The 22,063-nt window shown below is 42.7% G+C and overlaps 1 protein-coding gene across 6 annotated transcripts in view; it reads right to left on the bottom strand.

Moving 5' to 3' along the window:
- The window catches only part of CAMK1D (calcium/calmodulin dependent protein kinase ID), a 219,533-nt gene that overhangs the window by 89,490 nt on the left and 107,980 nt on the right, over nt 1-22,063 (bottom strand). The window contains exon 1 of one of the 6 annotated variants that reach the window (XM_040547425.1): nt 2,787-2,791. The exons of the other annotated variants lie outside the window; for them this stretch is intronic. Within the exon in view, the coding sequence (XP_040403359.1) occupies nt 2,787-2,788 (2 nt within the window). The 5' untranslated portion in view covers nt 2,789-2,791. Of the gene's footprint in view, nt 1-2,786; nt 2,792-22,063 lie in introns of those variants that run through there. 6 annotated transcript variants of the gene reach the window in all.

Here is a 22,063-nt window from a genome sequence, read left to right as displayed (position 1 = left end):
ATGCACAACAGCCACCCCATCGACCATTGGCACTGGAGGGGCTCTCTGTGACGGTCAGAGGCATTTATTTCTGCTTTGCCTCAGCCTCCCCATGATCAGCCGGGCCTTCACCTCGGCGTTACGCAGCGCTTAATATTCCTGCCAAAGCGCACATCGCTTGGCTCGCACAACATTTCCATACTCAGAGGGAATCCCGAACGATATGCTATTTAAGGGAAAATGGAATTCAAAATTAGAAAATAGCAATAATCAATGGAGCTAGCTCGGGCAGAAGCCTACGGGTAAGATCCAGCTGCAGGTTGGGCCACTGAAGCCGAGCAGCTGTGTGCTTCCCAGCAGAGGTCACTGCAGCCAGCAGCAGCCGCTGCTGCTCTTTGCTCAACCTGCACAAGTTCGTGCACCCCTTTCCTTACTCTAAAACATGGGAGAGCAATCGCCCAGAGCCCTGCTACAAAATAATGAAGCCTCCCTGGCTCAACACCGTTTTTTACGACACCACCTCGGGATTGTTGACCGGGTGTGTTACTGATGCCGCATTTTGTCCACCCTGCAAAACGCGGAGGGGAGCAGAGAAGGTGTGAGGCACTCCTCAGCAGCACCAGACCCACGGGGAATGGGGACGGATGCTCCTGGCTTGCACAGATGCTTGGGCAAATCAAGAACCAAGGAAAGCACCATGCAGCGGCAGCTACTTGATGGTCACAGATCAGGAGGGATTTGGGGATGGCTTACTAACTCTGCTTTTATCCCCTTTTAGAAGCATCAAGTGAATCTCAGAGGTTCGGGGATTCATGCTGCTAACCCCCAGAATGCCTCCGTGCAGCCCCATGGTGATCTCTCTTAGCAGAAGTACTCGCCCAGCTACCCAAGCTCCTCAGCACCTGCTGGGGTTTATTCTTTCAAAGGTGCTGTTCTCACTTTGCAGAGGAAAGGCAGTGTGCAGAAAAGCTAAAAGGGTTTTCTGCAATCTGATGGGAGGACGAAGCAGATCACCCAAAGCCTTATTATTCCAATTCCCTCTCCTGGAGGAGCACTGTGGTGACAATGCCCCAAAAGCAAACATCAAAACCTGGGCTTGGATAAAACATTTTAGATCAGTTTATATAAATTGTTACAAACAAGGAAACATCCAGCTGAGGAAATCTCCCTTATCACTCTTTCAACCTCCACTTTCTCACACTTGATGTTTTTCTGGCTTGCTCTCCCTCCTTCCTGGCAAATCCCAGACACTGCTTCCATCTCCTACACCCTACTGTGACCCCCAAAATCCCCCTGTGTTTGACACAAAGGGAAGGTGCCACCTCCCATGAGATTCAGCTACAAGACCCAGGACCTGCTGGAGTCCAGGGGACAAAGAAGGGGAAAAAAATAACTGGAAGTGAGAATCAGGGAAATTTAAGTATAGAAAAAAATATGAGTGATCAATCCTAGTAAAAACCTAGAAAAAGAAATTATGGATTCATCAGATTCAGAGCAGCACTGGTTTGAAAGTTGTGCAGGCAGACACGAGCCACAAGGCACGATGCAGATGCAACTGAATAAAATTATAGGATTTTCCCTCTGGCCTTTCCAGTCTGTGATTCTGCTCATGTGCTTCTATGGAGGTGTCAGCAACAGGAGCAAACAGGGGCAGTGCTGTACCTGAGCAATATAACATGCATGAACTATAAACTGTAGATTAGCTAGAATATAAAAATCTAATAAAAATATAAATCTAATGCATAGATAATAATTGAATCTAATAATCTAATAATCTAATATACGTATTTATAAATTGAATATAAGAAACTATAGCATATATGAACCAATGATTTAATTGCTAGCTAGGACTTAGAGGAATGAACTGAACAGAGCAACCAAGGACTTCAGGTGGCTTTTCCGAGCATGGCAGCTGTGCAAACAAGGGCTGACGGGAGAGCGTTTGATCTGCTGCAGAGCACCAAGCACCGACCGGTCCCCTTTGCTTGCTGTGGAGTCGTTGCGCAAGAGTGTTTGGGGTCATGTCATTTTTCCCTGACTGCTACAGCACCCAGTGCTGCTGAAATGCAGAAACGTCTTCCTCTGAAATCTGCCCATAAAACAAGACCTGACCTGACCAGGAGTGGCATTTGGATGAGCTGGGTGTGCTGTGGCATCGTAATGATGAGCACATGGCGTGAAGCCCCAGTGATGCCAAAATCCACCCTCAGTACTGGACAGCACAGAGCTACCACGTCCCACTCACTGCTACCAGAAGGGCAGAAGTGCCACAGGACCAGAATGAGCCCCAACAGGTAAAGCTCACTTCAACATTCACCAAAAAAAATAATTAAAAAAAAAAAAAAAGATCAATATATACTCTGCAGGCTTTAGCTGGAGGTTGCTATTAAGCAAAGGATTGATATATGGAAGTTGATGTACAATAAAGGAAGCTAAATCCTTTAATGACTGAGCTTCCCGTGCACCTCTGCTGGCTCCCAACCATCCCAGAGACCAAGCAGATGAAAGAAAAGCGGTTGCATATTGCTGTGGATCATTAATTAGAGGGGCAGCACAGATGAAAGCCAAGGACCCAGATTTTGCTGTTCCTTTGGCTGCCAAGCTGGCAGGAGAGCACGTTAAATCTCCTAGCTGCAAAGGCATGCTACAAACTGTGATTGAATCACTTATATTAACATCTATCATATTTAACATTGAAAACGAGGATCAGTTAGAAGAAAACTGTACATAAACCTTGGGCAAACACGAGAGCTGTTTAAGTAGGGCAGGTTTCCCATGTAACAACTCTTTTTGAGTCAGAGTGTTACATTCTCAAGACATGACATTTAATGCTGCACCTCCACGAACAGCACGTGTCAGGAATGAAATGCCACAAGAAAGCACAAATAATTTTGCAAAAGCCCAAACTAACAAAGCCCGAGTCTGTAAGGATTTGTATCTTTGGGTAACCAAATGTCTTTGCAAATGAATAATCAGTTATTTCCACCTATGCCCTGCAAGGGGTTTTGCCAGCAGCATGGGGCTACAGGTTTGAAGAATTCACCCCTTGGCCAAGGGAAGTGTTTAAATCACAATTTCTGCTCTGAGAGAGAGCGGTGGGATTTGTGGTGCCTCCTCTCCACGCGAGGTCTCTTATAACTTGGATCTTTGAAAATCAAATGGACATGAATGATGGAAGGAGCCACACCACCAACTCTATCCCCTTCCTTTCTTATCCCACGGTCCCCAAGCATCCTCCAGGGTGGGTATTTTGCAGATGGATATTCCCCATATAGCTTCACTGTTATTTGCATGAGCAGAGCTCGGCTTGACACTTCTCCCATCGTCCAGGTTTCCCTCCCACGTGGATTTTCTGGTGTGAAAAGAAGAAATGAAAGCTCCAGTCCAGGCTTCTTCACACAGCTGATATTTATCAGGTCTCTTTCCTCCACGGATTTCCTGGCATCTTATAAAAGGTGACTTTATAGCAGCTCTTTCACCCTCAAACAGCCAACGTGCACGTGGCACTGCAGCGGTGATGGGTTCTGTGGCTACTGAAGGGGCTGTGGTCTCCAGCATCTCAGTTCAGTGGTCTACCTCTATCTCACTGACAAACACACATGCAAATAATGGGAAACTTAGAGAACCCTCCACTAGACACAGAGCAGAGGTGTGAACAAAACCAGGCAGATGTCTGTTGTTCTTAGCAAAAGTGGCTCTACAGAGTTTACAAAACCAAAACACCTGCTTTTCTCCCCTACTGCACTTAGATAGCTGGGGTTTTTTTGTTTTGTTTTTGTTTTGTTTTGTTTTTTCAAGTTATATCCTTAATTTTCTTATCACAAAGATCTGGAGGAGCATTACTGGATTCAGTATTGAATTCAGTATTGAATTCAGTGTTGAATACTCCCTTGCATTTAGAATAAAAGGGAACTCTATCTATGAGCAGAAAGATAGAAATATTGCTAACCATGTCTCATGTCCAGATGGCATTTTTGACCTCCTCTGATCTCCTTCCACTGCAAAACCTTTTGTTCCCACCCATACTGCCCACCTTGCCTTGCTGGATCTATCGACTGGGCAAGGGAGAGCTAATTCCAGCTCAAAGCCAGATGGTTCAGTCCCCATATGGCAGAATAGCTAACCCTCTGTGGTCGGAAGGCCAAAGAGTTGAACTTTGAGGTCACATGTGGTCTGCAAACCACAGACTGTTCATAACATGGAACGGAAGTTAATATTTTCTCTAGCATCTTTAGGATCTCTGTGTTTCTGTGATGTTAACTGGAGTGGATAGGAAATATTGTCATACTGTCTGCTTTGGAAAACTTGCAATGACAGAAAGACCCTGGATGCCTTGGAAGATGGGACTCAAAGGCCAACGTGGTGGGATGAATCAGTTCATTTATCTTCCCTCAGCCCCAGTACTGGTAGCCAGTGGCAAGCAGCCCATAGCAGGCATTCAAAGAAAGCAGGGGCAGCCAAAATTCAGAAGACAGATGCCCACCAAAAGGCCCTCTCCTATTAACCTTAGAAGATGGCAATGATTTTCCATTTATTTATTTTTTTTTCTGGTTTAGTTGTTTCATGATTTAGCACTTCAATTTGAGAAGTAATTTGCTGTATGTAAATAAATGAGCTGGGATGGGATTTGTCTCAAGCAGGTGTGTCCCAGCATGGTGCTGAGTGTTTCTGCTATCCATGGAGCTGCCTTCTCCAGGGCTTGCCCAGGGGTATCACAAACTGCCCAGAAGGGGAAAAGGTGGGGATGTGGCAGAAGACTCTGTCACGTGCTTATATAAGTTCTTCTCTCTCCGTTTCATCTTTCAGATCCTACCCATCACCTCTGTGATCTCCCGTTCCTCCTCAAGGGTGAAGATCCAGAAATCTTTCCAACCATTTCAATGGCCTTCCTTCCCCGGCACTGCACTTCTTCTAGCACCAATGCCAGCCTTATGTACCATATTCACAATATATTCTTTGAGATTTCACTGTGATGTCAACTTGGAGACGTTTCACAGCTGGAAACTTAAGTTTTGTAGTTCAGCAGCTGTAGCACTAACTGGCTGTGACAAAACCTACCCACGTACACCTCACCATTTCTGTTCTGTGCCCTACCTCATCTTGTACTCCTGAACCATGTAATCCTTCTTTTCATTTCTAATTTCTCCAGATCTTGTGAGCAGAAACTGGTCTGGCTTCTTCACTGCCAGGGGCACTTGCTGATGAGCAGCCTGCATGGTGGCATTCTTCCTTTACTACTCTGCTCTGCTGTGCAGCTTGAAAAAAGGGGGAATTTTGCTCATCTTAAAAAATAGCTTGTTTCCCTCCTAGGGAGGGGAGAGAGCTGTATGAACCTCCGCAGCCACACAGCATGTGTATTTTCATTCTGGTGGCACTTTCCAGCCACCAGGCACGATGCCAAAGGGATGCTGAAGGCAGTATCCTGACAGTTTCTGAAGAAGTAGCTGGCTCCAGCTGTTGTGCTGCTGTGTGCATTAAGCATGCAAGGAGTGAGCCCACAGGCTTTGCTGCCTCCCTGGGACACAGGCTGAGGTTATGCCCTGTTCTGCCTCATCTCCAGATCATAACAAAGCTCAGACAAAGGCTGAACATCCCCGGCACAGACACATGGGTTTTCACTAGGCACTGATGTTGATTGTAATCCGATACAAACATCAAATGAGTGTAGGCACTTTGAGACTAAAAGTGAGGGTTTCTTGGACTGCACACCCAGACTTAGGTACCAAACTTGTGTCCAACTGCTTATTTTAGATACGAAAATAAGTGCTCGTCTTGAGTATTTTCATGTGAAGGCTGCTCAGTAGCCTTTAAAGAAAGCAAAATTCAAGTTCTGGGTCTTGTATTGCAGTAACTCACAGCTCTAGAAGGAAGACTAGGACCAAATAACCTTCTAACATGCTTGGACTCCTACAATAGGACCTGCACATGCTTATAAGCCAGCAGGGATATCCCTACGTAAGTGCCATCCCTGATTGCAGGAATATCCCCAATTTCCATGAGAAGCAGACCAAGCCATCGGAATGAGGGTTTCCAAGCACTGGTTCACAATTGGCAGCACTCAGAAAGGCTTGCAAAGCTTGAGCAAAAAACCTCCAGACTGTTTAATTCGAAACACATCAAAACAAATATTAATGATGAATTAATCATTAAAGGTGAAAAAGATAAAAGTAGTGGCTGCAGGGATTTATCTCAGCCAAAAGCAGCCAACCATCTTTTAGCTCTTGGCAGCGGCACTGTTTTTCCAGTGTGGAGGAGTGTGGGTTTACATGTGCAGCCAGTAATTATAGCGGGTTCCCACTCCCTTGCCCAGGAGATGTGGGAGCTACATGCCATTAAAAGTGGTGAGCAGCTCCTGGGCTGAGGCGGTTCACTCTGATGAGGTTTCATGCAAATGAAAAATTAACAAAAAAAAAAAAAAAAAAAAAAAAAAAAAAAAAAAAAAAAAGAGGCTTGGTTTGCAAAACCCATGAAAAACACTGCCCTAAAGGCTGACACTCCTGGGGAGGAGGTTGGTTATCCCAGTACCTTGCCTCACCAAATTTGAAGCTCTTATTTACTTCACAGCAAATGAAGGGGTGAATAGTGAGTATAATGCTCTTTTCATAGCCTCCTGGTTCTCGGATGAGTGCAGTATGTACGCATACATTCGGTGGTATCTGCAACCTGACAGCAGATACTACACTTCTGAAGAGAAAGTTCTGCCATCCGTGAAATATCCATTTGACACAGACACGGGAATGTTGTTGCCTACTATTATCTCCTTCATTGGTTTGAATACATACTAATGAAGGGTGAATGTTATACCACCCACACACAGAAGTTACACAGAAACATGGAAAACTGCCTGTTTGGAGGAGCATGGGACTGAGAGGTGGAACAAAACTGAGTATTTCATTCCACCATATGGGAAATAAATGTAACTTTCACCCAGGTAACACAGCTGGGACTCAAAGCAGTGGCTTGCACAGGATCTTTAGTTATTGGTTTGTCCTAAAAGCCAGTACATACAGCTGAGGCGGACCCATACTGCTGACGGCAAGGACAAGAAATGGCACAAAAATGAGGATCATTTATGTACTCAGAGGACAATCACATTTTTTTCCACAAGCAAAGCTGAAAAGCAAACAGGTAACCAAGCACACATGGCATTCTGAGCATAAATTTTTTGCCTCCCAGTGAGCTTGATGAGTCCCTTGCATGCTCAGCGCTGCAGATGGGGCTATCTCAAATTGTTGCTGGGCAGCCTGGTAAATCACAAGCCTCTATTGAATCCCGTCAGTGTGAGTGTGTGTGTGATAATTAAAGCCCATTACAGTTCCTCGCTGCCATGCTAGGGTCCAACGCCATCAGATTTGCCCAGCTGCAGTTGTATCCCACAGTGAGAAACATGAATGCTCTCCAAAAGTGGTGGGAGTGTCTGTGGGCGCAGGGGGGATAGTAATTGCTCTGCTTCTCCCAGCATGTGTGCTTTCAAGTCCCAATCTTGCATATTTCTGTCCTGCAGACCACGATGGACAGCCCAGCTCTCTCAATTCTCCTGTGCAATCCCTAGCTGGCATCTCAGTACTGGTCTGACTCAAACACTTGGTCTGCAATGAAGAGCCACATGACAAACCCATCAGAAGAAACCTGCCAGAAACCCCCCTCCTCTCCACTGAGCTACTGGGAAGCCAATTTATTTTATTTATTTAGAAAGACAGAAGGATAAGTAAGAGGCTAGGCAGGTTTCCACGTTTCATCATCGCTGTATTAGGACACTCCTACACAGAAGGCTGCTCCCCCAGTTGCCTGTGGGAAGTGCAAATAGCCCTCGGGTGAGTCATATACACCCTATACCATAAGAGAGTAAGTAGGAAAGCTCTGCACAGCAGGGGATTGATCTCAGAGGACGATCACAGCGCTTTGTGTTCATTATGAGCTACTGTCCTCAATCATGGTGTAGAGAAAGCCAAATTCCAGGGCAGATTTGTGTCTCCTGCCACTGGTGTGAAAGCTGTGGGACTCCTGACTATCCTAGAGCCACCGCTCTGCACAGCACGTAATGACAGAGGAAAGCACAGTCCTCTGTAACTGTGCCTGCCATTTTAAAACTAAGTGAAGGATACTGATGTTCAAGCTTGATTTATTTTGAATCTTCTCAGATAGCGGAGGCAAAAATAAGTCTACTTCGACTGCTATTGGGCTTGCTGTGCACGCCATCTTCAGGAAAGAAGCAGAGGGATGGAAAAGAACGAAAATTCCCAGAGCGTTTTCCAAAACCCAACGGGGAGAATTAATCATGGCATAATTCAGCCAGGCCAAATCTTGAAACATTTAATCAGGCAAGACCGCTGGAAATCTCACTTGGCTGGATTCAGATCTTGGCAACATCACTGCAGAGTCCGAAGTAGACCTGAACTTGATGCACCAAGTGGCTGAAAAGTCACTTAACCATAACAAAGTAATTAGCACAAATTCTTGCTAATAAGGATGCATTTGGCTTGTGTATGACAGCTAATTGGTTTTTAACCAAGTGAGAATAGGGCTGCAAAAGTTAATCTCCCCAGTTTTACAAAGGATATGATAAAAGGGGTCTAATTAAAAATTAAATAGTGTTGAAGTTCATTTATTCTTGCTACTTGTCTTGCTGTGACGTACGGGGACCCCATGTGTAGGTTTCTATTTTTAGTGGAGAGAAACCTGGGTTCACATGTCCCCAGTGTGCCACTGGGGAGGTAGCAGAGGAGGTTAAACCAGAAGCCAGGTCTATACTTGCAGCCACCTGCCCAATAAAGAGTACTTGAATTTGCAGTTCCTTCTTTTGCCCATAGCATGGAAGTAAATTTCCAAGAACACCCACTTAGTAGTCAAGGACCAGACTTTTAGAGATTATCAGTCACCTTATGATGCAAGTAACTTCTTACAGTAACTATGCATCAAAGCACTTTCAAACTTATTCCCAAGAATCTTCAGACAGCTAAATATTTTTAAAATATATCTGCAAATGATTGCTAGGGTAATATAGGCACTAAAGGGCTGGAAGCCAGGCCTCTTTCCATGGATTTAAAACCTAATAATCACTGCAGATGATTTTTTTTTTTTAATATGTCACTGCAGCACTATCCTGCTCAAGAACATGGATGTTAACAATGCCAGTGCTTCAGACAGCAACAAGCAGAATATTAATGTCATAAACTACTGTTTATGACATTACTAATGTTTATTAATGTTAAAAGACTATAAATACCTCCTGTAAAATACAGGCAAGTCAAACTGTAAGAACAGCAGGGCTAAAGAACAATATTGCAATGACATGTGGATTATTCTTCCATTATTCTAGGTTTTATCACTGCCCATTGATTCTTTGCGTGCCATGATGAAGCAGAAATGGGAATGAAAATAACTGGAAAATAAGAGCTCATAAACATATTTCAAAGGATAATGACAGCAGATTTATCTTTGTCAATTCCTGTTTTTATTCACTCAACTAAGAAGAAATCAGTATGAAAAAGTGGGTTGTTTCATGGCATTTAAGAGAATGTTTTCTAACCAACTGACTTCTAAACTACAGTGCTATAGATTTCTAATATTTTATGCAGCCAAGTCACACATACAAGTCACACATAGTGACTCATTTTTTCCTAAGCAATACATCTAATTAATTCAAGGTATTTAGAATGAAAGGTAGCTATTAGATGAAGTCTAAAATAAATGGTACTAAATGCAGCCTTGTAGCTGATGGACGTAGGGCATTCCAGTAACATCACCCTCTCCTCTGTGTTGTATACTAAAAATAACACTGAGTTAATACGTTTAAATTGTGTTCTTTGTAAATCGTGTCTGTTAATAGCGCTTGTCAGGATGATATTAGAGGACCCCCAAAACAACAAATCTTGCTTCACCAAGGGTGCATCAGGTGGGTGCTAGGTGGAGCATGTGTTTGGGAAGAAGGCGTTTTCCAACTCAGCCTTCACTTGCTTCTCCCACAAGAAAAAAGGAGCTGCAAAGCAAAGGGTGTGATTTTCTAGCACTCACTCCTGCCTATTGTGTGCTCGATTGAAACAATGCATTAAGTTTACATCACTTCATGAAATCGACATCAAAACTGCCTCTTTTTTACCTCAGCTTTACATAGATTCAGTACCTTCAGTGCCTTGTTACAAATTGCAAGTATATTAGTTCATAGATACTGAGCACAGGAAGTAAAACACAGCAAGGAAAATAGTCAATGATGTGATCAGCATCACAAACTTTAGAGGTTAGAAGTTCATTTCTAGACCAATGTACATATTCTCACAGGTCTCATCATCTGCAGTATGGTGATCTCTTGCGAGCTTGATTTGGAATAAAATGTATAGAACCTCTCACTTCCAGATGCAACACAAATACAAGCACAGATGCTCCTATACAATTGCAATTTATGCCTAAGCTTAAAACTTAGAATTGCACAGGTCCATGTCCATTATATGCCTTCTCACGTTTCACACTCTCATGTGAAATACCACTTCCAGTTTAACTTTGAATTACTTAGATATCAGAATTTATTGTAAATCCTGATACATTTGTTTCTATTTAGGCATTCTATCCCAGTCTTTTTGCCTTGTTTTATTGCTATATCCACCTACTTACACTTCAACTTGTGCATTACTGCATTACTGTGTTATTCTGTGCTCTGATGGGGTTTTAAAATAACAACATATTTGATGCAAATAATTGTTTCCTCCAGACAGGAGGACATTTGTGTGTTCTCAATAGGACTGTAAGAAGGAGGAAGCTACCTGCTGAGTTAATGCTTGCAGCTCTGAGTTTCCATTAACCTCCTAACTTCGACCATTTTTCATTATGAAATCATGACCTTCAAACCAAGCATATGGAAAAAAGTACATTTCTCCCCACTCACATAGCTCTGAAGTGTGACTGAAAACACTGTTCTCACACTTTTAAAAAATCCACCTTTGAGCTAGGACCAAAAATAAAAACTTGTAAAACCAATGGAATCTGTTGAAGAAGTTAAGAGCATTTCAAAGGGAGCCGGAATTAGCATGGAAACATGCTCAGGCTTCACACTGGCACAAGCTACAGGTAAACATTTTAAACAAATGCTCTGGAAATATTTAGGAAAAAAGAATCATAAATCCACATTTACAAAATATGTTCTTTTTTTTTTTCTTTTTTCTTTTTCTCCCCATGACAGCCATAACACAAAAGACAAGGGAGAAAGAGGCTCCCCAAGGGGTAAAATGGATTTCAGTGACCCAAAACCATGTCTATAGTACTGGTAATGCCACATAGTCATAATCCCATGTACAAAATCTGCTGAGCAATTAACATTACATCAGTCGTGCATGTGCTTAATTCACACACAACTCATTGCTATCACTGGGATTAATACAGACTGTTGAATTATGTTTTCCAAATTCCATACCAGATACAGGTGGGGAAGGTGAGGATCTGTTTCTAAGTTGTCATTTTGCTTTTGACAGGCATAAATATACTTCTGAGTAGATAATCAGAGTCGTCAAATCTCAGAGCATTTAATCACTCAGCAGGAATAGTTAAAACACTTATAATTAATCTTGCATTAGCTTAATTGTTACTCTGTGCTTCCCATTGTGTTTGGATTTTTGGGTTTGTTTTCACCTCTTATTTTCTCCTCTGGTTTCAGCTGCCTCCTCCCCATCAATTTGCTCTTTGTCAGAAGTTTGCCTGAAGGTGGAAAGCTCTTCCCTGCTCTGTGTCAGGCTCTCTGGCGTGCAGAGATTGGCTCTGCAGCTGGAATTTGTGCTACCCATGCTGTGTAACAGCACAGGGTCACGTATGGCTTCCAAAGGCTTGTGCTTCTATTTGTGCTGTGAGACCCCACTCAGAGGGACAATCAGGGACATGTGCTAAGAGGAAGGGGAGGGGAGAGCCCCAGATGTACATATTATGGTTACTGCAGTCTCCTCTCTGGTCTTTTCCATGCACTCATACAGCAGCAAAGCACATTTCCTAGTCTGTGTTATTCATTGCAGACTACCTGGCGACTCTACATACTCCTTGAAACATAAAACATTTATTTCCTAGTCTGTGTTATTCATTGCACAGTACCTGTTGGCTCTACCACTATCTATTCCCTGAAACATAACACATTCATCACCATCTTCAAGAACCTTCTTAGCCTGTTCCCCATCTTACCTATATCACTGAATACTCATTCCTTACTTCCAGTGAGGTGGCGGTGCCCAACAGGAAAAGAACAAGAGTTTCAAACAAGTACCTTTATGCTGCATGTTATACTTGCTGGATGTCCGCATGTTTTGGACCTATCCTTTTACTTAGAGTGACCATCACTGAAGGCTCCTAAAAACCTTTGCTAAAGGGGAGAGTGGCCAATAGATCTTTCTGATTCCTTGTGCTCTCATCTGCCTGTGCCAATCTCCCCTACCACGTTTCCCTGCAGCACAAACAATTTTTGCTCCACATTTAACAGATTCTACCTATCAGCAACCTTTCTGCTCCTGATCCAATGCCTGTGAAGAAAGTGGATGTAGTCCCTGGAGTGGAGCAGAAAAGAGATCTCCCTGCTCCCAGCCCCAACTAAGTCATCACCCTATGGGTTGGTCCCCTTCCGACCCCTGAATCCTGTGCTCCCAATGCCTGGTGCCAATTTCAATAGAAATGGGTGAAAACACCCAAACCCAGGAGGTTCTCTAGTCTGGTGGCTGGCTGCAAACCCCCCCAAGGAGATGGAACTGGTGAGCTGCCAGGTGTCTCGCTGTATGGCCATGCGTCCCCACCAGGAAGAGACCACACAACCCTCCTTTGTTACGTCTCCAAAGCAGTGCATCCCTCCCAACTGGGTGCCTATCTCCAGAAAGAGCTGTAGGGTCTGGTTCCAGAATGAACAGAGGCAGCTAACATACAGCTCAGAGGAAGGTCACAAAGCTCCATAGAGCCTTGCTTAATTCTGGGCAAATCTCCATCCAGCATTTTGACTTTCTGGAAGGCTCCTCCAAGGTTTCCAGCTCTTTCTGTGGATCATTTCCACAAGCCTTGGACCACACTAAGTAAATCTGCATCCTACTCTGGCTCTCAGTGTTTCCTTTTCCTTCCAAATAACAATGCTACAGTTTGAAGGTGGGACTTGGCCAAAGATTGCTGCAGATAAACAACCTCCATCTCTTTTTCTCCAGAATAGCAATCCACTTGGGAGGAAGAACACAGATGTCTAATGGTCCAAAGGAACTCAACTTCCAGTTGATTAAAGTAGAAATGGCCCTTGAAAGTGGAAAAATTCACCAAGGGAGGGAACTACAGACCTGGAAATGAGCTGAGATTTCTCTCTCTTAGCACCCATTGAGATAGATACGCCAGCTGGGAACGCAGCATAAGCAGAGCAGGCTGAGGATATGCTGACTTGGCAGACTGTGAGCATAGCTCCTACCGAAAACTTCCTCTCCCTTGCAGAAACCCCAAGGAAGGAGTTTGCCTTCTGAAAATAACTCTGCCAGCTGCCTCCTGGGATGAAACCACCCGCTGCGTAAGATGCTGCCTCATTCTAGAGTGTGCCTGCATATGTGCCTGTTGGGGACATTAGCTGTGAAAAGCATTTCTAAAGGTGGTTAGAAAAAAACAGAACACAACCCTCTGGCAAATGTTGCTAACTCCTTCCCAGACTAAAACATCTCGCTGCCTTCTTATTGCACCCCCAAATTATATTAAAAAGAAGCTTCAAACATAGAAATGTAAAATTAGCTATGAAACATTAAGCAGGTATGTGTATGGACTGCATTTTATAACAGCAAAAGCAAAGTGATTAACACCCCATTAAGTTTAGAAAAGAACTAGCAATTCCTAATCTACCTGGTGCATTATTAAGACGTCATTGTGATGGTTTGCAGCAGAGAACAAGAGAACAGACAGATGTGTGTGCACCCTCTCTGCTCACTCCAGGCCCTTGACGATGTTAATCCTCCATTTCAAACAGGATTTACTTTTCATCATTTTATAAACAGGCTGATGGGTTTGTTCGTGGGTGAAGTGTCCATCCACGGCAGGGAATGAGACCAACAGCTGAAATCAAGAAGCCAAGTTCTTTACTGAACTTCATACCATGGTCCAGAGTTGATGCAAAGCTCCTACCTCCCCACCCCTTGGCATGACCATCTGCTCCCATCTATCCTGAGAAACCTCACCTACAGATTAGTCAAATATTCATGGATTTCTAATGCAGAGACCCCTGATTTCCAGCTGAATGCCCCTGAAATGGGGAGTGTTAAGTATTTTTGAAAATCAGTCCATTTAAGACAATGACCTATTTTAAACTTAAGTAACTTCTAAGCATTCAGTATGACTAAATGTACTCTGTGAGAAAGAGGATTCCTCCCATGCGTAGTGCCAACCCCAACATCATCTCTTATCCAATGAGAAAACCAAGCAATATCCATCCCTTTAGGGATGTAGGGCTCATGTGAACCTGATAGGATGGAACAAGAGCTACTTTCTGGCATTTGAACTGAGAACAGGCCATTGCTTCTCACAACTGTGAGTTTCCCGGTGCTCTGGATGATCCACACAAAAAACCCTTCAGCATCCCACTGGCACTGTTTGCAAGCTGCTCGTGCTAATAGCTAATTACAACCAGTTAGATTTTAATTCAGAAACAACCTTGTCGAAGTCAAAGAAATTAAACAGATATAAAACTAACGTAACTAGGAAGAGATTTAGAGCCCAGTTCTCCAAACAAACAAGTTTTGCTATTAGATAATTTAAAAGGAAGATTAGCCAGCATTTCCTTGTGGTAGCATTTATTTTTTGTTTAACTAAAGGTCAGGCATAATAATAAAAATCTGTTGTCTCATTTGCTTCAAAGGCAGATTTCAGGGCTGGGAATTCGCTCAGTTTTAGAAGAAATTAATTCACATCAACAGCCAGCACACTTTGCCAAGCATTTTTTTTCTCCTCTCCCACCTCTCACTAGGTTGAACGCCACTGGCCAAACCCTCTCGCCACTCATTTCCAATGGGCAGACTCCTTGTTTTCCAGATACAAATTGTCCATCTACGTCTGGCACCTCTCAGCCTCTTTTCTCTTTAAGCCAACACACTATTTCACAGAACGTCTGTGGCAAGCAAGAAAAAAGGATGAAGCTTGGATCTATCCCACCTTGCAGTCCTTCCTCCCACTCTCTGATGGAGATTTCTTGACAGCACTGTTCCCCCACCAATCTGTCCCTCCTCTTCCCAAAGCCAGGATCTTAGATCTGTAGCAGTCCCACTGGTTCTCATTTTAATTTTGAAGAGCCTCAGCCTTACTAATATATTTGGAGCTAAGGAAACCTGTATTTCTCCACTAAGAGCTCCCTCCACTCCCTATTTATTCAAGGACATTTTCTCCCATAGTGCCTTATCTTTGCCATTGTTTCGTGGCCTAATTACTTCCCTTCTGAGAACTTAATTTCATTTATCTCCTTGGAGTCAGACAGGATCGTATCAAATATGTAAACTCAGTTGTGCATGATACTCACACAAACAACAGCTACGTCCCTCAGTCTGCATGCAATTCTTGATGTATCACGAGCAATCACACTTTGGAAAGGGAACATGCATTTTCTAAAGTTCCTGTTTATTGCCAAGGCAGGATGCAATGTTTTTCTGTGTAAATTCAAGTTATTGCTAGCTGGAGCATGCTACAGTTCCCTCTGATGAAACTAAAATATTTTTGGATGAAGAATAAATAACCATCTTGGAAGAGTCTGAATGAAGAAGCCTCTGACTGAATTCTCCTGGAAAGAAATTGTTTAAACAAGTGCTTGTTTTCTGAAATTTAAACAGGTGTTTGGTGGTGAACTGCACTGATCCATCCAGTGCAGTGCAGCTAAAAATGCCCTTTTTCCCTTTCTCTATTCTTTATATCTCCGTGCTCTTTGGCAGTTATCTCTCTGGGTATTATCTTAAGTGTTGCTACATGAGCCCCACTGCTGACCACATTGCTACAACATGTGTCTGCAGTCAGTGCTGATATCAGACGCGTTTTGTTGAAATGTGGAACGATCAGATGACAGGGACTTCTGACCAAATCTTTAAATAACTATGGACTACAATGTTCCTGTGTGCTGGGATGTTTTTTTAATGTTTTTTTTTTTTTTTTTCAGGCACATTGCTTTCCTCTCTGTCTGCAAGGAAGAGTGTTTTATAATATGCAAATGTGTAACAAATGACAGAAAGGCTTCATGCAAATACCAGAGAAACTATCTCAAGCTAAATAAACAGGAGACAAGGCAATCTCATGTAATAGTTTACCTGATACGTTTAAATAATTTAATATATTTTTTTTTAAAGTGATAGCATAAAGAACATTTGGGGAATTCTTAGGAAAACTCAATAAATAATATAAATTATATAGCTCTCATCTCCAACACAGTGCATGGGAGATCTTCTAACTTTGCTAGTCAACACATGAACTAAAAAATTAAGCTCAAATTGAAGCCACTGTCATTACCATCCTGCATAAAGGAGAGCAGAGAATGATGTTGTCCAAGGCCCATAACTCACCCAGCATCACTGCTGATGGTACCATAAAGGTAAGGAGTAGAAACTTCAGAAGATCAAGCTGGAGTGTTCGACAAATGCCAACTTGTCTAGTGGTCTGTCACTAAAAATGAATTGGATTAATTTCCTTTTCACAATGCAGAAATCAAAGCAACCTATTTCAAAATAAATATGTCATCTTCAAGGCCAATTAAGTTTTGCAAGCTGTGACCAGGGGGGAGAAGAGAGGATCAAAAGTTGGGCTTTATAATGAAAGTTGACTGCAATCTTAATTATTAAGAGGCTTTGGCTTGCCATGCTTGCATATTCCTCAAGGTGTAACTCTTTGATGACTGTCTGATCGGATCACCCTCTTCATCTATTTGTGGTTGTTAAGAGCTTATTACAACCCTTCCTGCAGAGATGGACTCTCCAAACAACCTACAGCATCTTGTGTCTTTACAACAGGAGAGCCCCATTTAGTTCCCAGTTGACCTTACAAGTGCTCACCTGTTAAAATATGCATGGAAAAGGCAAATAATTTAAGCAAAAACCATAAAGCAGAGACAAAGTGATTAAAAAAAAAAAAAAAGAAAGAAAAAAAAAGACCTTTTTTGCAGTTGGGACAGACACTGATTCCTAAGATAACAAAATTTCCTGAGAAATATCACCCAAGTTCTTGCTAAATTCGGGTCAAGCAAAGCAGCATGCCAAGTATAAAGACAAGTTGTTACAACTTCAAGATGTTCTCTTTCACTCCAGTGCCAGATTGACATGTGTCCCACCCTATACAATTATTTGCTATTGCTTCTTGCTATGTGAGATCAGCTTTAAAACAGTAATTAGAGGATGTGTTTGTTTAGAGGAGCGTAAATGACTGCTTTGCTCCGGGCCTGCTTAACATGTCATGTTAGCCTGGAACCACACCTGGCTACCAGAATAAAATCATCAGTGAAAAATAAACAGTCTGTGTGCAGAATGTATCACTTCCCTCCAATGGGGCTCATGCATCATTTAGTGCTTAACACATTCCCCAGAAGAGGGAAATAACTCATGCAAACATCAGCACTTAACCATTTGAGGACAGGCAATGTCTTGAGCAAGGTAGGAGCATTTCCAGTTCCCAGGATGGAAACAAAAGGACTTGATCACTACCCTGACTCCTGGTGAGAATATTTGCCTTTCCCATATCTGATCAAAGAGTTAACAAAGAAACAGGGCTGGCTGCCTAGTTTCATTCTCCCCATGGGGTGATCAAACGTCCATGCACTGCATCACACCACAGCATTTCAGCCTGTGCCAGTGCCCTGCTGTGTAGGGGATCAAGAACAGTTTTTGGTACTAATCTAAAAAACTCTCATAGTAAATTAAGCTTACACTAACCAAGAGAGTATCCTCCTTTCTACCAGACTTATTTCAGTAGTAGCTGTCAGACACGATTGGTTTAACAGGTCCAAGGAAAAAGGAGGAAATATATCTCAGAAGCTGATCCAAAGCTCTAGGTGAGCTTCTTGAAGAAGAGCAGGAAAGACACAGTAAGCGACTTGGTGAAATTATGTTTTGTTTTGTTTTTCTATGGGAATCACTATTACAAGACCTTAGTCCAGGATTTCAGCCCTGAAGCACCACCACAAACCAAATGATAATTTTTACTTATGTCCCATCAAATCAGCTGAAAGATCTGTTTGTTTGAGTAAGTTTTTCCCACAGAAAACATTGCCACCTCCCCTAAAGCAGAGAAAAAATAATATATATATATATGTATATATATATTATGTACTTCATTGTTTGCAGTGTTGCAAACACAATGCCAAGATACTGTGGTGAGGGACCACTATGAGCCACGATGCTTAGAGATTGTTCCTCTGGGAATAGGAAGTGTTGAGACATTTGCACTCTCTTGACAAATAAATGGGTTTATACTATGGTCCATACCACAGTGCACATCACAACAATGGCTTGCACTTTTCTGCTCATAGTAGACAGTTAACTTGTGTGAGTAACCCCATTAACTCCAACCAGAGGAAACAGCAAAAATAGTGGAGTTCCTTATAGGAGAACTACACTTTACACCTCTACCCCTACTGAAATAACCTGGCTTACAACAGCAGTACCAGCCAGGGCCTGGGCAGGAAGGTGTTAAGGTGTCTGGTGGGAAGCGACAGCAATGAAATGGCTTAGCCTTTCCTAAATCAGAAATACCACACACGAATTACAGAAATCACACAGTGTTGTCTACTCGGTGGAATATGTCTCCTCAGGGCATTCTTTTCAAGCAGACCGCACCACGGTAAAGGTCAGCATCGTTTACAGACAAATCTATTTTGTATTACACGGCGCACACTGTGCTCTGTAAGAGGCAACGTACACACAAAACTAGCTTTCTCAGGTTGACACAAACCCTCGTGGGCGTCTGGCTGCAGAATGGAGAGGACTGGGAAGCACTAGCTCAAGCCGTGCCCACACAGCGCACATTGGGTTAGCCCATGATATGAGCACCTGAACCCCCACTGACTCAGGCAATGAACACTGGCGGAAGTTCAAGCCCTTGTCCATGTGGGGTGTTTTCAGTTCATTTTCCAGCCGTGACTATGGCTGGAATCTGTTCCTGTGTCTCAACTGTAGAGATGCACCTTTGGTGACACTTGGAAAACGCTTCCTCGAGTGCAGGTATGATCTGGCACACCATTTCCCTTGGCTTCTTATAGGTTCCAGAGTGCAAATGTAAAATTCCACTGTCTATAAAATACTAAAGGCAAATTTGAACAAACTAAGACTTTGCAAGGGGATTCACAGCTCCAGTTCGTATTCCTTGCACTTGACAACACTTCTTGACAACAGGAATTAACTGTTTGGGAACCTCTTTCAGAATGCAAGTTGGTGAAAATCTTTTCTTGAATCTTGACTTTTTGTTCCCATACTTCCATCATTCCTCTTTTCTCTTGAATTATTCAGTCATAAAACATCTATGTGACCATGTGTCATGTATAAATATATTTTCTATTTAGAGTAATGTCTGCATGTGCTATGCCTCCCTGGGAAGGGTGGAATACTGCAAGCATACACTACAAGCAAGGAGCACTTTTGTTACAGTATAGGACAAGTAAGGTTTCCTGGCAGAGCTACAGAAAACCTTCTGGTCCCACCATAGCAGACTCTAGGCAACTTCTTTGATCAGCAGCATAATTCCTCAATATTATCAAAATTAAAGAGGAGAAAGCATGAGGAATACTGCTTACAAAACAGCTTGACCAACTACTCATGATGTTCCACTTCAGTCTTAGTACAAGGAGATGCACAGCACTGCAAAGCAGTTTTTAATTAACTGTTTTATTCCAGCAATACTTTTGGCTCTAGATAACAGTGCCAAGTGCTGATATCCATGTAACTCAGCAGTGCTTATGATTTTGTTTCAAACATTATTTCAGTGGGGCTCTGCAACAACCCAACGAGCCCTGTGGTATGCATGGCTGCAGGAGGAGGCTCAGGGAGGAGATGCTCTTTTAGGACCCTCCAAATTAAAAGTTTAGCCCGGAATAGGAGGAGAAAAGTCCTGTTTTCTCATGCAGTCTTCATGCTGGGGAAGAATGTCTTATCTGCCTTTTTTTTTTTTTTTTTTAAGCTTACCTTCACTGTGATTCTTAGGAAAACCACAGTGCAGCAACAGGCAAGGGCTGGCTGTGGTTCCTGCAAGGCTGATGAATAATGCTGTGGGCTCAGGTACTTACCAGGAAAAATACATGTATAGGGATTTCCTGAAAACTGTGTCTGATATTAACTCCTCAGCAACCGTACTGCTACTGGAAGCACCCAACGTTGTTCTGCTGTACTGGTTTTAACTTGCCATGGCTAGCTTCTGCTTTCTCTAGAGGGTGCTTTTTTAACGTTTCTTTTCATCCCCCCATGCCTCAGAGAGGTGGTTTCCACCCTGGGGTGTGCAAACCTCTGAGTAAAAAATGAAAAGGACACACCTATTCAAATGGTTGAAAACCACTATTATAAAGCCATTTCTAGAATAAGCTCTTGGGCTTTCACTCTTTCATTTTCCTAAAAACAAGAAGCAAATTGGCCACAGCAAAGGAGCTGATTCCCCCACTGAAACCCCTCTTTTTGCTCAATTTCCACATACTTCATGTCCTTGGCCGTGGGGCCCTGCCATGTCTTACCCCCACAGCCTCACTGTGCTCCCCAAGTCAGCTCTCCCTACTTTATAAATGAAGGTAAAACACAGCTTAGTTTTATCACCAAATCAAGTGTTCTTTTCAGGATTACAGTGCTCTCAAATGCATTTTTCCTCCTGTTCCTGTTCCTCCTGTTTTCCTCCCTATAAATCACAATGTGCCGTGAGAACACTTCTTGCTGCAGATTACACATGGGGAAGGACCAAAACATTCCCCAAGTACCAGCCAGTGTCTATAAAGAACTCTACAAAATTCTGCTTATTGAAATTAGACTGATTACAGAAAACAAGAACCCATATGGGGAGAAAATTAAACTAATACCAGATTTTTTAATACATCAAGAAACACACACAGAAAAGAACTCTGTAAAGAAGTTAAATCCAAACAAACGGGAATTAGTAGGGTGTGGTGTTTTTTTTTTAAATAGGAGTACAAAGTATGCCTTCAGAGTTCCAGTGAACAACAGGAGACTTCCCATCGGGCAGAACCAAGCCTGGCTACCTTCCTAACTACTAGTCAAATCCAACTATTATCATCTACGTAAACAGATGAAATCCCATAGCCCACATGGTGCAGAAAGTCAGGCTAGATGAGTGAATTTCTCTTTCCAGAATTAAGTACTTGTTTTTAAAGGGATTGGCTTGATTTTACATGGCTTTCCTAAGCCTAAACTCCAGTTCAAAATGAGCCCAAGATTTTGGGCAGTTCAGGTCCTGTTTTTTTTTTTTCGGTTTGGTTTGGTTTGGTTTTCTCCTTGAAAAAGGTGTGCTGATCTTTTACGAAAGTCTTAAAGAGGTTTCCAAAATGGTGAAAGACCTGTTCTGACAAGTGATTTGGGTTAAAAATACAATCTATACTAAAGAGTCTGCAAGCCCCGTGCTTTGAGATGCTCCAGGGTGTGCCTGGTTTCTGAGCTGCTGCCTTCAGGCAAGCAGAAGGCCAGGAACTGTGCCGGGAGGGGTTGAAATGTTAACTAAGGGACTCCAAGCAACCGGGTCATGAGAGCTAGGGCTGATTTCTTCTTGGTTTATGGTCCAAAACAGCAAAGGACTGGAAGCCCCAAGACAGAAAACAGTTGTAACCTACATAGATAGAAGGCATAATTGTGATATAGGAAATTTTGTAGCTGACTAGCAAAACTAAGAGTTCTCCTAACATCCCCTGTCTAGGGGTTTTCAGTGGGATCCAGATCCCTCTCCTGTGCAGATGATTTTAAAAATGTAACTCACATCTACCCAAGACATGGATGTGAGAATTGGTACATGACTCAGGTCTTTAAAGCCTTCCTTGCATGTAAACTGATGCAAAGCATAACTTTCTATACTCATTGATGTATCCATTCTACAAAATCCTCCACCAATTGCGCTGCTAATGCATTTGCCTGTGTCAGCTACACTAGGAGCATATACAGCA

Source organism: Cygnus olor, chromosome 1, assembly GCF_009769625.2.
Source record: "Cygnus olor isolate bCygOlo1 chromosome 1, bCygOlo1.pri.v2, whole genome shotgun sequence".
Classification (NCBI taxonomy): Eukaryota; Metazoa; Chordata; class Aves; order Anseriformes; family Anatidae; genus Cygnus; species Cygnus olor.
This window is presented reverse-complemented; position numbering and strand designations above follow the sequence as displayed.